The sequence below is a fragment of the Cajanus cajan genome, chromosome 3, assembly GCF_000230855.2.
Source record: "Cajanus cajan strain Asha chromosome 3, NIPB_CcT2T_4, whole genome shotgun sequence".
In the NCBI taxonomy this organism is placed as follows: domain Eukaryota; kingdom Viridiplantae; phylum Streptophyta; class Magnoliopsida; order Fabales; family Fabaceae; genus Cajanus; species Cajanus cajan.
Genome location: NC_138519.1, coordinates 75132055 through 75145855, shown reverse-complemented (window position 1 = coordinate 75145855; position 13801 = coordinate 75132055). Strand labels below are relative to the sequence as shown.

Sequence of the window (13801 nt, the reverse complement as noted above, 5' to 3'; positions counted from 1 at the left end):
GAAATCTTATATGTATATATATATATATGATTAATTTGGAGGCTTTGTGTGATTTAAGCATGTTTATAATTTATTATTGCGGCGTGCCGGCGATACTGGCCATACCATGTGCAAAAGTTTATAATATCATGAAATGTGTTGAAAATAATATAGAAAAATTATGATATTTTGTTTAAAAAATACATGCCACACAATTGGAATTGTTGGCAGTGAATATGATACAAAGTCAATGGTGTATTATAATCTGTTTACATTCTAGAATTTAGGTTTTGTACAAATTAAATTACTATGAAGATATCTGGAATAATTAGATTGGTTAAGTGAACAGCCTAAGCCAGGTTATGGACAGAACTAGAAACTATTGAGGGGCACGTCAATGTCATATATATATATAACCTAGTATTTTGGGGATTGAACGTGATCGAGATAACCTTGTTCCATAAAAAATTCTTAGAAAAAGTTTCAGGGGTTGATTAAATAACTAACGACACGTCTGAATAATAAATGTACAACATAATTTATGTATTATAATGTCTTTTGATATATTTTAGTGTATTAGCTTTGATGACGTGAAAATGAATTCCCTAATTGTATGTGTTTTCATCATGTTTTGAGATGGTTAAATAGATCGATCATAATCAGTATTTTTTTTTTTTTTGAGTTTTTAATGCAGGACAAATGTATAAAAAAGGAAGAATTAAGAGAAACATTAAATTATGAAGTCGTGACTTTGAACCCAGTAATACGATTGAAGTATTCTTGATCTCTATCAAGTGTATGTTAACAAATATTTACACTTTTCATGATCACGAAGTGATATTATGATCAAATTAGGTAAAGTTAATGTTTTTTTTTCTTCTAGATAGTCTAATAGGTGCAGTATTTTGAACATAATCTGAATTGTAGGAAATTAGAAAATGAGATTAATGTCAAAATTTGGGCATTTTTTTTGGACTTATTAATGAAAGCAAAACAAAGGAGGCTTTTGTAAACCATTTTTCCTCTTATAGATTTATTTTCTTTTTTCCTTTCTTTGTTTTTTATTCTCTTAGGATTATTCATTTTAAACCATTAATATTTGTAATTGAATTTCTTTATAAATTCCATTTCATTTCATGTAATTTGAGTCTTTAGATATATGCATCTTAATGATTGACCACCTTAAGATTGTTTTGTAATTTGAAATGTATTATAATATAATTTAGATAATTAAATCATGATATAATTTGTATATATATAAAAGAAAAACTCAAAGTCAATGCATATGATATTACAGTGACATGCAAATATCTTGATTAGATTGGTTGAATAGTAATTCCAAGCATGTGGTTCAGCACTAGGGGTTGATCCACGCTTAAGGGTTCGAATTTTATCTTGTGTATGCCTCTATCCAAAAAAAAAAGAAAAAATTGGTTGAACCATGTAAAATGGACATGGTAGAAAGTGCTGTGGGAATGGCCCCTATTCTGTTTAGAGTCTGTCTTGAGGGGTACGTCAAATTGTTATTGTCTTAACCTAATTAATTAATTTATTTTTTTCTGAGTGAACGTACATCAAGTGGTTTCCTTCACTAACAAACTGCTTCATTGCCTTTATAACATGTCACCACTGCCACCATTAACACGTTCGCCATCTCCCAGTACGGTTCATAGGTTTCTCCCATAAGCAACTGAAATGAGCTACTTCTAGCTTATAAAAAAAAATTAATTCAACCTACTTTCTTATTTTCTTTTAAGTAGTTATTACAAAATTTATTTAGATCAGATCTTAATCAAATTTATTCCGATAATTTATTGGTTCAAGCGATAAAACCCTATGTCACATCTCATAATCAATATGGAGTCGTTAAACAATTAATTTTATTGATTTTTTTTTATAAATATTATGATGTACTTCTCTATTTTATTTGACATTTTAATTTTTTTATCTACTTTAATTTGAATGTCATTTTTAATATTAATATTACATTAAATATGTTTTTCTTATTACATCTTTACTCATTATTATTAATTTATGTATTCTTTAATTACTAGGGAAATTCAAAATGTTTAAGGGAACTAGGAAATCAAATAATTTATTTTATGAAATATAACATATTAATTGTATTTCTTAAGTTTCATGTAAAAATTTTAAATGTGAAATGAAATGGAGTAGACAAAGTATTAATTTTACTCTTATTACTTGTCATTAAATTGTTATGAGAGAGATAAATGTATAGATATTACTTTTACCAAAGTTTATGTACCAACACCAATAATAATAGACTTTATTGTTAGGTTGAACCACTCATAATGACATGTAAATTTATTGATAAATGACAATTGAAAAGTTTAAGAAATGAAAAATAATAAAATATTCATTTAACAAATTCTCTTTTCATTATCTTTAATAGGAGCAAATAATGAAAAAAAAAATTACTAATTTATAAGAATTATAAAATATTTTATAAAAGACTACAATTTTCTTATAAATCATGCCTTATAATAAGAACTAGAGATATTATAAAAGAACACAAAGTCAATGCTCCATGATATTTTTTTTTTTTTGTTGTAACCAATATATTATTGATACAAAATATCCCTTGAAAATAAAGATTAATATTCACCGAAGATTGTATTCAAACATAATATGAATATTTATCTCCAACATAACTTATTTTATACATAGGGCCATGATTCAAATTATAGATAACTTAGTTAAGAAATAAAAGTCGCGATACCATTTGTATCAATCAATAATGTTGATATATGATATACGACTTAAGAACACATGCAAATATCTTGATTATTAGATTGGTTAAAAAATGTAAACCATATTATTGATAGAAGTAGAAAACAATTTTTAAAACTCAGACCAGTGATCGACTTGATTAAGATACTTGGTTAGTGGGTGAATTTATATATAATTAATCGTATATCTATTTAATTACACTACAAGAATGTTTCAATTTAGAGTTGGCCAAAAACCGACTCTAAATCATAAAAGCCGACGCAATATTGTCGGTTATTCGTCGGTTTTTGGCCGACGCTAAATAAGTCGACACAATTTTTTTTGTGTCGGCTAAGCTCTCACTAACAAATTTATTTATTTTAATTTTTTATTGTCGGTTAAGTCGACACTATGTTGACACAAATTTTATTTTATTTTTTTCTTTATCTTTTTTTTAACGCTTATCATTTATTCGTTCGTATTTTTAACATTCCTGGGACTCGATCCCTGAACCTTGAGGTCTTAAGTGAACTTGATAACCAAGTGTACTAGAACACATTATGCGTATATAACATTGGAAAAATTATTTTTATCTTTCTGAAAGCACGTATATTATTTAAATATAGTGTCGACTTTTCCGACGCTAAACTTAAAATAAATTTAATTTAAATTTATTTTAAGTTTAGCGTCGGAAAAGCCGACGCTATTCTTTAAATATAGCGTCGGCTTTTCCGACACTAACTATATTTAAATTTAAATTAAATTAGTGTCGGAAAAGCCGACGCTATATTTAAAGAATAGCGTCGGCTTTTCCGACGCTAAACTTAAAATAAATTTAAATTAAATATTTTAAGTTTAGCGTCAAAAAAGCCGACGCTATATTTAAATAATAGCGTCGGCTTTTTCGACGCTAAACTTAAAATATTTAATTTAAATTTATTTTAAGTTTAGCGTCGGAAAAGCCGACGCTAAATCTTAAAAAAGCCGACACTATTTTCGTCAGCTATTAGCCGACGCTTATTTTTCGCCGCTTATTCAGCGTTTTCTTGTAGTGTTAGATAAGTTTCTCCATGAAGCACTTCAAGGAGAAAAATCAAAATAAGAAGGAAAACTACATATTATGGTTTATTGTAATATTGTTTTTGATAACTATTTATAAGGAAGAAAGTAAAAAAAAATTCCAAAAGTTAAAATTAGTTTTCATAATCTATTTTATGAAAATTCTCTCATAATTAGCTTTTTCAAAATATGTGCTTCAGGTTATGAAATTAGCTAATTTTTGTTTTAAAAAAATCGTTATTTTTTCTTATTTTCTCTCTTAAAAGTACTTTTGAAAAAATTGAAAAAAACTTATTAAACACATGCACTAAAACTAAAAATAGAAGGTATCAAGACAAAGTTAAAGGCACAATCTATGGTTTATTGCACCAAAAATTAGGTTGTGATCCTTTGATTAGAGTCTTATATATAGAAGAAAAACAAATAAAGTTAGAATCTTAAAAATAGTTAATTAAATTTTCTGACAAAAAATAGTTGTTAATAAAATCAGTAAACATTTCACACTAATTTTTATTTAAAAAAAAAAAAAAAAAGTTGCCGCAAATTATATGTGGGAAATTATGGAAATCACACATGCACTCTTCAACCATACATAATTATCACGGATTTACAGGAGAATTAAATAAGTAAATTAAATCTTATAAGCTGACGAAAAAAATCAACTAACAAAGAGGAAGCAAATTAAATCCGCATTACATTGCAAGACAAAGCTAGAAAATATATAACATTACACGTGGATTGATAAATAACTGAAATGAACTAATTTTAATTTATAAAAAAACCTTAATTCATCTTATTTTCTTTGAAGATATCAAAAAGTTTATTCAAACAAGATGTTAATATAATTTTATTCTAATGATAATTCATTAATTCAAGTGATGAAGAGCCTTTGTGATATCCTATAATCACCGGGCTGATAAAACCGAAATGGAGACAGTAGCATTAGAAGAACCAACAGAATTGCCTTCTCGATTCACCATATTTGTTTCAACAAACACTGGCATAGTTGGTCGTAGGTACTCCATTAAGCTCTTGCTTTTGAGTAGGACTACTACTTCAGACATTGTTGGTCTTGTAGCAGCAGATGCTTGAGTACACAACAAAGCAATTTCTATGATTTTCTTCATTTCTTCTGCACTATAGTCATTAGGGTCTATCCCCTCATCCACAAGCTCCAACTGCATGCCTCTCTCATATAGTTTCCATGCCTGTAATGTGAAAATGAAATGTCTCATCTCTCATAGTATGGTAAAATGTCATGAGAAAATCAATAAATTCTAGTTATAATAGCAACTTAATTGCTTACTCGTTGAAGAAGGTATTCATGACTATTCTCCTCATTCTTCACATCAGTACTCTTTTGACCACTTATGATTTCTAGAACTACAATACCATAACTATAGGTGTCAGCCTTTTCTGATAATTGACCATGCATTGCATACTCTGGTGCTGTGTATCCCCTGACAAGTGCATGATATTATACCATAGTTAATATAATAACACTCATAACGCACATTTTTCCCACATAAGATTTTAATTTTTCTCTTGTGCTACAAGCCTACAACTTTATGCTCAAATAAATGTCAAGAAATTCAAGTAATTGTAATTGTTTTGCCTTACAATGTTCCTGCAAATTTTGTGCTAAGATGAGTACGATCCCCTGGGAGAAGCCTTGCTAAACCAAAATCAGCAATTTTGGGTTGAAGATCATCATCTAGAAGGATATTACCGGTCTTTATATCTCTATGTATGATGGACACATGAAATTCTTCATGTAAATATGCTAGTCCCCTTGCAGTGCCCAAAATTATATCATATCGTTGTTTCCAATTAAGGGAACCTTTGTTACCTGTTTGCAAAATTTATATTACATACTCAAGATGGAGAGTAAAAAATATTTTTAAAAAATTGGTATTTCTATCAAAGGTTGGCATGAGTTACCAAATAAGAATCTGTCAAGACTACTATTTGCCATGTATTCATACACCAAGATTCTCTCTTCCCCTTTACTGCAGCAACCAAGAAGTCTAACAAGATTTCGATGATGAACATTACTTATAAGCTTCACTTCACCTTCAAAGTCATCCTCCATCTTGCTGGATTTTCCCAACACTAGTTTTTTTATGGCAACAATTTTTCCATTTTTCAGAGTACCCTGTTCAATAATTCCCTCTTAGGTTTTTGAAATCATAGGGCCTTTTTATTATTGAAAATTAATTTGTTTTTTATTTTGTATTTTGTTTTAAAATATTTACAAAAATCTTACTTTATTTTAAGTTTATTTCATATTTAATTTTTTTTTATTATTTTAATGTAAATAGGAAATAAAGTAAATTAAGATATTATTTTTGTAATTATTTATAAATATAAAAACTCAAATGAAATAAAAACAAAACTCACATATTAATCATCATTGTCTTCGAAAATGTTTTCTATTGTATTATTGAAAAATACAACATAAATTTACCTTGTATACAGCACCAAAACCTCCTTCTCCAAGTTTATTTTCAGCACTAAAATTTTTTGTTGCAGCTTTCAAATCACTATACTTGTAGTTAACCGGACCTTTCAACTCTGTTGCTCCCAGTATGTCACCTGCTAAGGAACACACCAGTTTTGACTTTGTAATAAATAAATGAGAGATGACTTTAAGATTAAATTAGATTGAATTTGCTACTAAACTAATTTATAATAGAAAACAACATATTAATTAAAAGGGCTTTTGAAAATCAATTATTATCTATAAAATAATTAAAACCAACCATCATAGAAATTAGGAAATAAAATAAAGAAATAGATGACAGAGTTAATAGTGTGTGTTTGGTAACAATCTAATGTCACTCGATGGGATCTGTAGAAATAACTATCAATTGTTTTTCTATCAAAATTAATATGATTCGCCTGGATATATATATATGTGTGTATATCCAAACATACTTTTGTTAGATAAAAACAAAAAACTGTAGATGTTGAAGAACAATTTAAACAAATATTTTTCTTACTACTTATCATTATATTTGTTTTTTCGATTTGAAAAGCATTAACCATGAGCCATTTAATACCAAGAATTGCATTGAAGATTTTAATATATATCCATATTTACTTACCTCTGTGAACCTTCTTTGTTTTTCTAGACCATTGACAGGCAAACAACACAAGGAGGAGAACAACACCTCCAACAACACCACCAATAATAGCCCACTTCTTGCTTGAACCTCCTGCAACACAGTAAACAAATTGACATCAGATCTAAACCAAGGTCTGCAGATTGGCATAAAAAAAAATTAAAAACATGTTTTTCTTTTTTATCAGCTACTGCTACTTTATTTTAATTCTAAATTTATATTAAAGATTGATAAAAGCAATAAAAAGGTCTAAAATCTTTAAAATTACAAACAATCTATATTTTTTTTTTATATTTAATGTATTTATTTGTACGTCCATGCAAATATGATAATTTTCAGTTTAATCTTTCAAGTGTTTTTCTTTTGTTAGTTTTAATTTTTATAAATTAAAAAATATTCTTATTACCGATGGGGTGACATGCATATAATTAAACATTCATGTCATAATCAAAGAGATCTACTACAATTTGTTGAGCAAATATATGAGTTGCTCTTGGTACTCATCAGTTCAATTATGATAGAAAAATATCATGTCATATGGCATATAAGAGTAATGGTAGACTTGATACACGTAGATGTATGCTACATCATATTAAAAAATGTGTAAAAAATAAATTTTTGCACTGTTCAACATTATTTTTTTTATAAAAGAACTAAAATTAAAAATTGCAATATTTACAGAATCTAAAAACTTATTATAACCATATTATATATAGTTATAAAACCGTGTTTTATATAATTATAATATAAAATGCTTTAAAAACTTCATAAATTATAACTCTCTTTTTTCTTCTTCTAAATATACATCAACTAGAGGGGATCATTATTGCAATGGTACCTTGTTTTAAATAGGGTCCAATGTCAATGGTTTGATTATCAGCAAAGAAGGGTGTTTCAGAGTATCTCATAAAACAGCCAGCATCATATGCTGTACCATCTGTGTTGGGAAGGCAACTTTGTAAGTTTTTGTATGCGACTTGCATACAATTCAGACAGTTAATCTCAGTGGCAGTTTCAACACACTGTGCAATGGCATAAAATGCACTGCCACCAGCCACCTTTGACTTAGTAGCTGCATAAAACCCTTTGGTTTTTGGTGTTGCAGTTTGGAGATCCGTTAGCACTTTTTGCCCAACTGTCCTAAAATCAACAGTGGCATTTGAAGTCTTGTTCCCACATGTTACCCCACTGCCAAGTTCATTGGTCTGTTGGTAGAACCTCTCGCTCTCGTACCTTGTCACATTTTCAGAATATCCAACATCAAAATATTCAAAGATAAGTACACATGACAATTAATAATTAACTTTTGTTAATAAAAAAATCAAATAAATATGAACACACATGTACCGTTTTCAATAACCACTGAACAACTAGAATCAATAAAATAATAAGAGTTTGAGTAATATGTATAAAATTTTAATTAATTTCAAATTTTATTACTTTTATTGTAATTTTGACCTATGAAAAAAAGTGCCGGTGAAAATTGCATAACAGCTCAACAGTAATACACAAGAAATGCTCAATAACAGCTATTTAAGATATTGAAATATCTTGACAGCTTATGTGAGCTTGTTCGCGTTGATCTTTTGAATTATAATAGGCACAATAGATAATACCTTATCTTTTATGATTCTATTCTTCATTCGACCCATTCGATGATATGGCTACGTGCTTAATTTATTCAGATAATTAATAATTGTTAAAATAAATGGGATGACAAATATAATATTTTTTTACGGATTAAAATCATGTTTATTCCACCTGATATATTCTTTTGGATTTCATATCTCTAAAATAAAATAAAAAGAAATGAAAGTGTGTTTACTCTTCATTTTTTTTTATAGGATATTTACCATTATATATGTTTGATTTAGTTTGTTTTGTAATTTTTTTATGTTGTAATTAGAAAACCCTTCATGTTCACTAACGTGTGTTGATTCTTCGTGCCCAATACTCCATACTCCAAATAACCACTTTATTTCATTTTTTTTATAAATAAATTCTTCACAATTGTTTTCTTAATGTTCTACATAATTTTTCCATTCACAAAAAGAAAAAAAATATCTTATATAAAAACTTACCAATACTGATGACCTAATTATAATAAATCAACATCATACTTAAATTTTTTTACCGTCTATACAGGACTATATAACCAAAATCAACATTCTCTCTAGATAGGATAAAAAAATAAAATCAGCAACCTAATTTCTAAAAAAAAAAACTAGATAATATATAAAACTTCTATAAAAGTTAAGTGAATGAACATAAACATGCATACCTGAGGAAGCAGTCATTGTAGATGACTCTAGCACCGTTGGCTCTGGAACAGTTGCGGATTTGGGTGGTGGCAGTGTTGAAGCAAGAAAGACAGTCATTTTTGGAGAGATAGTTTCTGCATTGAAACATGGTATACGTGAGAACCCCTCCTCTTGATTTCTGCGATGTGCCAAAGTGCTTGCTCTGGTTTCTAATTTCTCCTCTCATGTCTGAAAATGTTTCATTCACGTTCGCAAAGAAGCTTCGCGCGTTCGAAGCGTTGAATGGGCTGCACCCTGTGTTTATCAGACGCCTCTGTTGGCCTGCAACTGTTGCATGCTCGACGCCACTGCTCCACCATATCAGAATTAATGCCACCACCTTAAGTTGCAGCATTGTTTTAGCTGTGTTTCGTCTGAGAGACAAGTGTTTGATGGTGTAAAACGGGAAATGAGATGTGCCTTATATATAGAAAACAAAATGTTAACGTTTGGAGTGCATGGTGAAAGAAAAAGATAAAGATAAAATCATATATTAAAAAGAAAAAAAAGAAAAAAAAAGGGAAGAGAAACTACTCTTACATATGTAGATCATGCAATAACTCAATATTATAAAATTATCTTTTTAAGTTGAGAATTATTTTGTAGCTTATATATATTTTATTTTTATCATATTAATATGTTAGTGGTTAAAATTATAGACTTAATAACAACTATTATAATATACTTTTATATTATTTTAGAAATTGAATTTAAATCTACAACATTATTAACTTCTAAAGTGGATTTAATCGCATAATTAATTATGTGAGATCTCTAATAATTAATAATTATGATAATTGATAGAAAAAAAATAGCAGTGAGATAGGAAAATATAAACATTAAAATTAATAGAGATTATCTAACTTAATAATTTAAATTAAAAATAAGATTAAATAACACAATTGTAAATTATAGGTGTAATTTTTTCTTATTATTGAGAAAAAAATTGGTGTAATTTTTATGTACTTAAAATGCTTGATATAATTTTTAATTGCAATAATAATTTATAATTGGATTATATAATCCATTGTTTGTTTTTACTTAGAATGAGTTTGAAACCTAGAATATATAATAACCCTATAAATTAGACACTTAAGAAAAAGAGGCGAAGAGTACGGTTTAGGGCGATGTTTTTGTCGTTTTATAGACCATAAGGAGGAGGATGGAGTCTATTTTTCTACCTACGTTGAAAAGAATTTACATCTGAGTTCTGATGTAGAACTTACGATGACATTGCGTGGACCATTTAATAAGCAATGACTCCATAAATTAAGCCTAATCAACATCCATAAAGGTTCTTAGAAGCGTTTACTTTATAATAAGCCAATATTTTCCTATATGATGTGTACATAAAATAAAACTACTCGCCACTCTCCTCTCATACTGATATTTGTGCATAAAATATGCTACACCATTTTTATGTCACTTCCTTTCAAATGACATATTAAATAAATACATTTTAATTAATCAATTATAAGATATTATTTAAATAGGAAAATAATTTTAATCAAATAATTTTCAAATGAAAAATTCTATAAGTTGAAAACTTTGGATGAGGATGAAATGAAAAAGGAAATAGTATATTAATCTTGATTTATTTTTAAAACTGAAGATAATGCAAGAAGTGTATACAAAAATAAACTTATATTCCACTAAAAGTATTGCATCATATCAAAATATTATATTCTTTTTTCAAGTGCATGCCTCTAAAATATTTTTCATAACTATTTGTTATTATTGAAAAATAGTTTTTTCAAAGTTGAAATTAGTCAAATCTTATACAAAATTATTTATGTCAAAGAAATATTTAATTATATAAAACTTTGATAAATAATTTCGTAGTTAACAAGAAAAATAAAAATAAAGATGACAATTGACAGATTCTATTAAATTAAGATCAGTATGTAAATTTCGCTTTAAGTATTATAGCTCTAGCTAGGCACAGCACTGATTAACAGTTTAACTTTTTAAAACAAAGTATATTAACGAAAGCAATCTTTAAATACTTGATAATTTTTGTTGTTAGTACATAACAATTATATAGTGACTAATTTAGTTTGATCTCCAACACAGTATCAATAAAAATAGGCGGCTATAACCTGTTTAAGATTTGACTCACTATAAACTAATTAACATTGTTGAATAAAAAAGTAAGGGGAACTATACAAGAAAAAAGCCATTTAATAACGTCAGACTTTTGGTGCTTTAAAAAGTTTCAATTTATTTTTTAAGGCAAATAGAATATTTATTCATAATATGAGAGCCAGCTCCCAGGCCATCAGCAAAACATTTACTTGCTTTGTGAGCTGATCTGTTTATGATATCCACTAGTTTTAAGAGTAACATATAGATGACAAGCTTTCTAGCTTTGTAATCATCTTAGTAGTACATGTATGGTTGCACATCATTGTTGGTCAATAATTTTATCTTTGAAGTATATAATTAAGAGTTCGATTTTTACATTGATAAAAAAATATATTTATTAAAGAGCTTAACTTTTAACTAAGCAATACCTAATTCATAAATTAATCCTTAATTTTTAACCAAACAATACCTAATTCATAAAAAAAAAAGTATTATTAGAAAGTTGGTTAATTTAGTTGATACATTTTTCTTAATTAAACTTATATTTTTTTTCTACACTATTCCTAATTAATATTAATGAGACTTTTATTCTATCAACTACTCGTTGAATTAAGAGAAATTTATCCATTAAGTATATTTTATAAAAAATAATATACAAAACACATTAGATAAGTTGTTATAAATATGAAACAAAACAACATTATAAATATACCAGAAGGAGTATGATATATATAATAAGAACATCAGTTTAGCGACAGCATGACCGTTGCTAATTATTTGTCGCTATTTGCTGTTTTGTTGCAGTTGAGAAAAAGGAAAATAATAACAAGTTCATTATATAAATCATTTTCATCTATCTGTGACGCATATTAATTTTTTTTTTAGAAAATAAAATCGTTTATATATGGTGTATATATCACCCAATATGTTAAAACAAATGGTGTATGACCCAAACCCACAAATTGATCTCTTGTATATGTATTCTTGGTTGGATGAATTAAGCAAAGAATATAATTTATCGTTGTCCTTGGTACGTGCCGGCGGCGCCGGGGGTCATACTTTGGACAAATTTAGAATAAGATGCAATGTGTTAAATATAATTTTGGATAATTAAATTGTGATATTTTGTTTAAAAAACACAAGCCAGCCAAGGTACAAAGTCAATACTGTATTATTTATATTCTCTTTGCATGCAATAATTTAGGTTATGTGCAAATTAAATTACTATGCAAATATCTGGATCGATTAATTTGGTTGAAACAGCCTAAGCCACGTTATGGACAGAAAGTAGAAACTGCCTCCAGGATATATGCATGGCCTCTATTATACTTTAGTTTAAAGTATTATGTTAGCAACCTACACCAAAATTTTAGGACAAAAAAACACTCATTTCTTTTATTTGGTTAATTCGTAGAAAGGATATTATAGTAATTTAATTTAATTTTAAATAAAAATAAAATATTTTCTCTCTCTTATTAATTTCATTCTCCAATTCATTTATTTTTTTTATTAATTAATTTTTATTTGTTTAGAGAGAGAGGGGGGAGACATCATGAGAGATGAGAGAGAAATGAGTTAAAAAAAATTTAATAGGAGAGAGATAAATAAGTTAGAGAAAGAATTTAATAGGAAAGATAAATGAGTTGGAAAAAGAATTTAATAGGAGAGATAAATGACTTAGATAATGAAATTAATAAGAGAAAAAAAATATTTTATTTTCATTTAAAATTAAATTAAATTACTATAATATTCTTTATACAAATTAACCAAATCAAAAGAAATGAGTGATTTTTTTGTCTTAAAATTTTGGTATAGGTTGCTAATACACTCTCACTAAAAAATAGGTGGGAGTATATTAGCATTCCCCATATATATATCAAACTTAAATGACCATCTTATATAAGAATGTTTTTAAAGATCATTTTTAAGTGAGAGAGTTTGTACAGATTCTTTTATTCTCTTATCTATTTCAATTTCTTTTATTTATTTATCATATTTATTTATGAATTAAATCAACCTTAAATCTTTAAATATTAAATACGAACAACTGTATTTTTAGGAGTTATTTTTATATTTTTTTAAACTTCTTATATAATTCAATTTTTTTATTTGTCACATTTATTAATAAATTAAATTTTAATATTTTAAAATAAATTATCAATAATTAAAAATAATCTTGTATCACAATATAAATTATTTATCTTATATTTAAATTATAATCTATAAATTTAAAAATATTTATTTATATAAATTTTAAATATAATTTATTATAAATTTTAGTTATATAATAAGCATTTAGCATGTGAAATACACATGCTAAAATACTGTGTGTGTTAATAAATAAAAAATGAAAAATTATCTACTAATTACTCAAAGAGTAAACAATTATTGTTAAATTTATTCCACTCATTCACGATACACATTGAATTTAAAATATTTAACTATTAAATTAAAATTTTTTATTAAATAGATTAAATTTACAATTTTTTTTGTAAAGTTTTAAAGTTTTATAATACATTATAT

The 13801-nt window shown here is 26.9% G+C and overlaps 1 protein-coding gene across 1 annotated transcript; it reads right to left on the bottom strand.

Moving 5' to 3' along the window:
• Positions 1 to 4098: 4098 nt before the first annotated feature.
• On the bottom strand, positions 4099 to 10441 carry LOC109791400 (cold-responsive protein kinase 1-like). Its single transcript, XM_020350728.3, has 8 exons — positions 9175 to 10441; positions 7732 to 8126; positions 6876 to 6986; positions 6236 to 6363; positions 5710 to 5923; positions 5389 to 5617; positions 5075 to 5228; positions 4099 to 4976 (listed from the first exon to the last, which is right to left on the bottom strand). The coding sequence occupies exons 1-8, from the start codon at positions 9546 to 9548 to the stop codon at positions 4674 to 4676; spliced, it is 1908 nt and encodes a 635-aa protein (XP_020206317.2). The 5' UTR covers positions 9549 to 10441; the 3' UTR covers positions 4099 to 4673.
• Between the last annotated feature and the right edge of the window lie 3360 nt (positions 10442 to 13801).

Bases quoted from the DNA above. Each gene is read 5' to 3' on its own strand.
- LOC109791400 (XM_020350728.3), bottom strand. From the start codon at position 9,548: ATGCTGCAACTTAAGGTGGTGGCATTAATTCTGATATGGTGGAGCAGT. The intron at 5,229-5,388 runs GTAAGGCAAAAC...TGCACTTGTCAG, and splicing joins ACAAAATTTGCAGGAACATT to GGGATACACAGCACCAGAGT. The intron at 4,977-5,074 runs GTAAGCAATTAA...TTCACATTACAG, and splicing joins ATGAATACCTTCTTCAACGA to GCATGGAAACTATATGAGAG.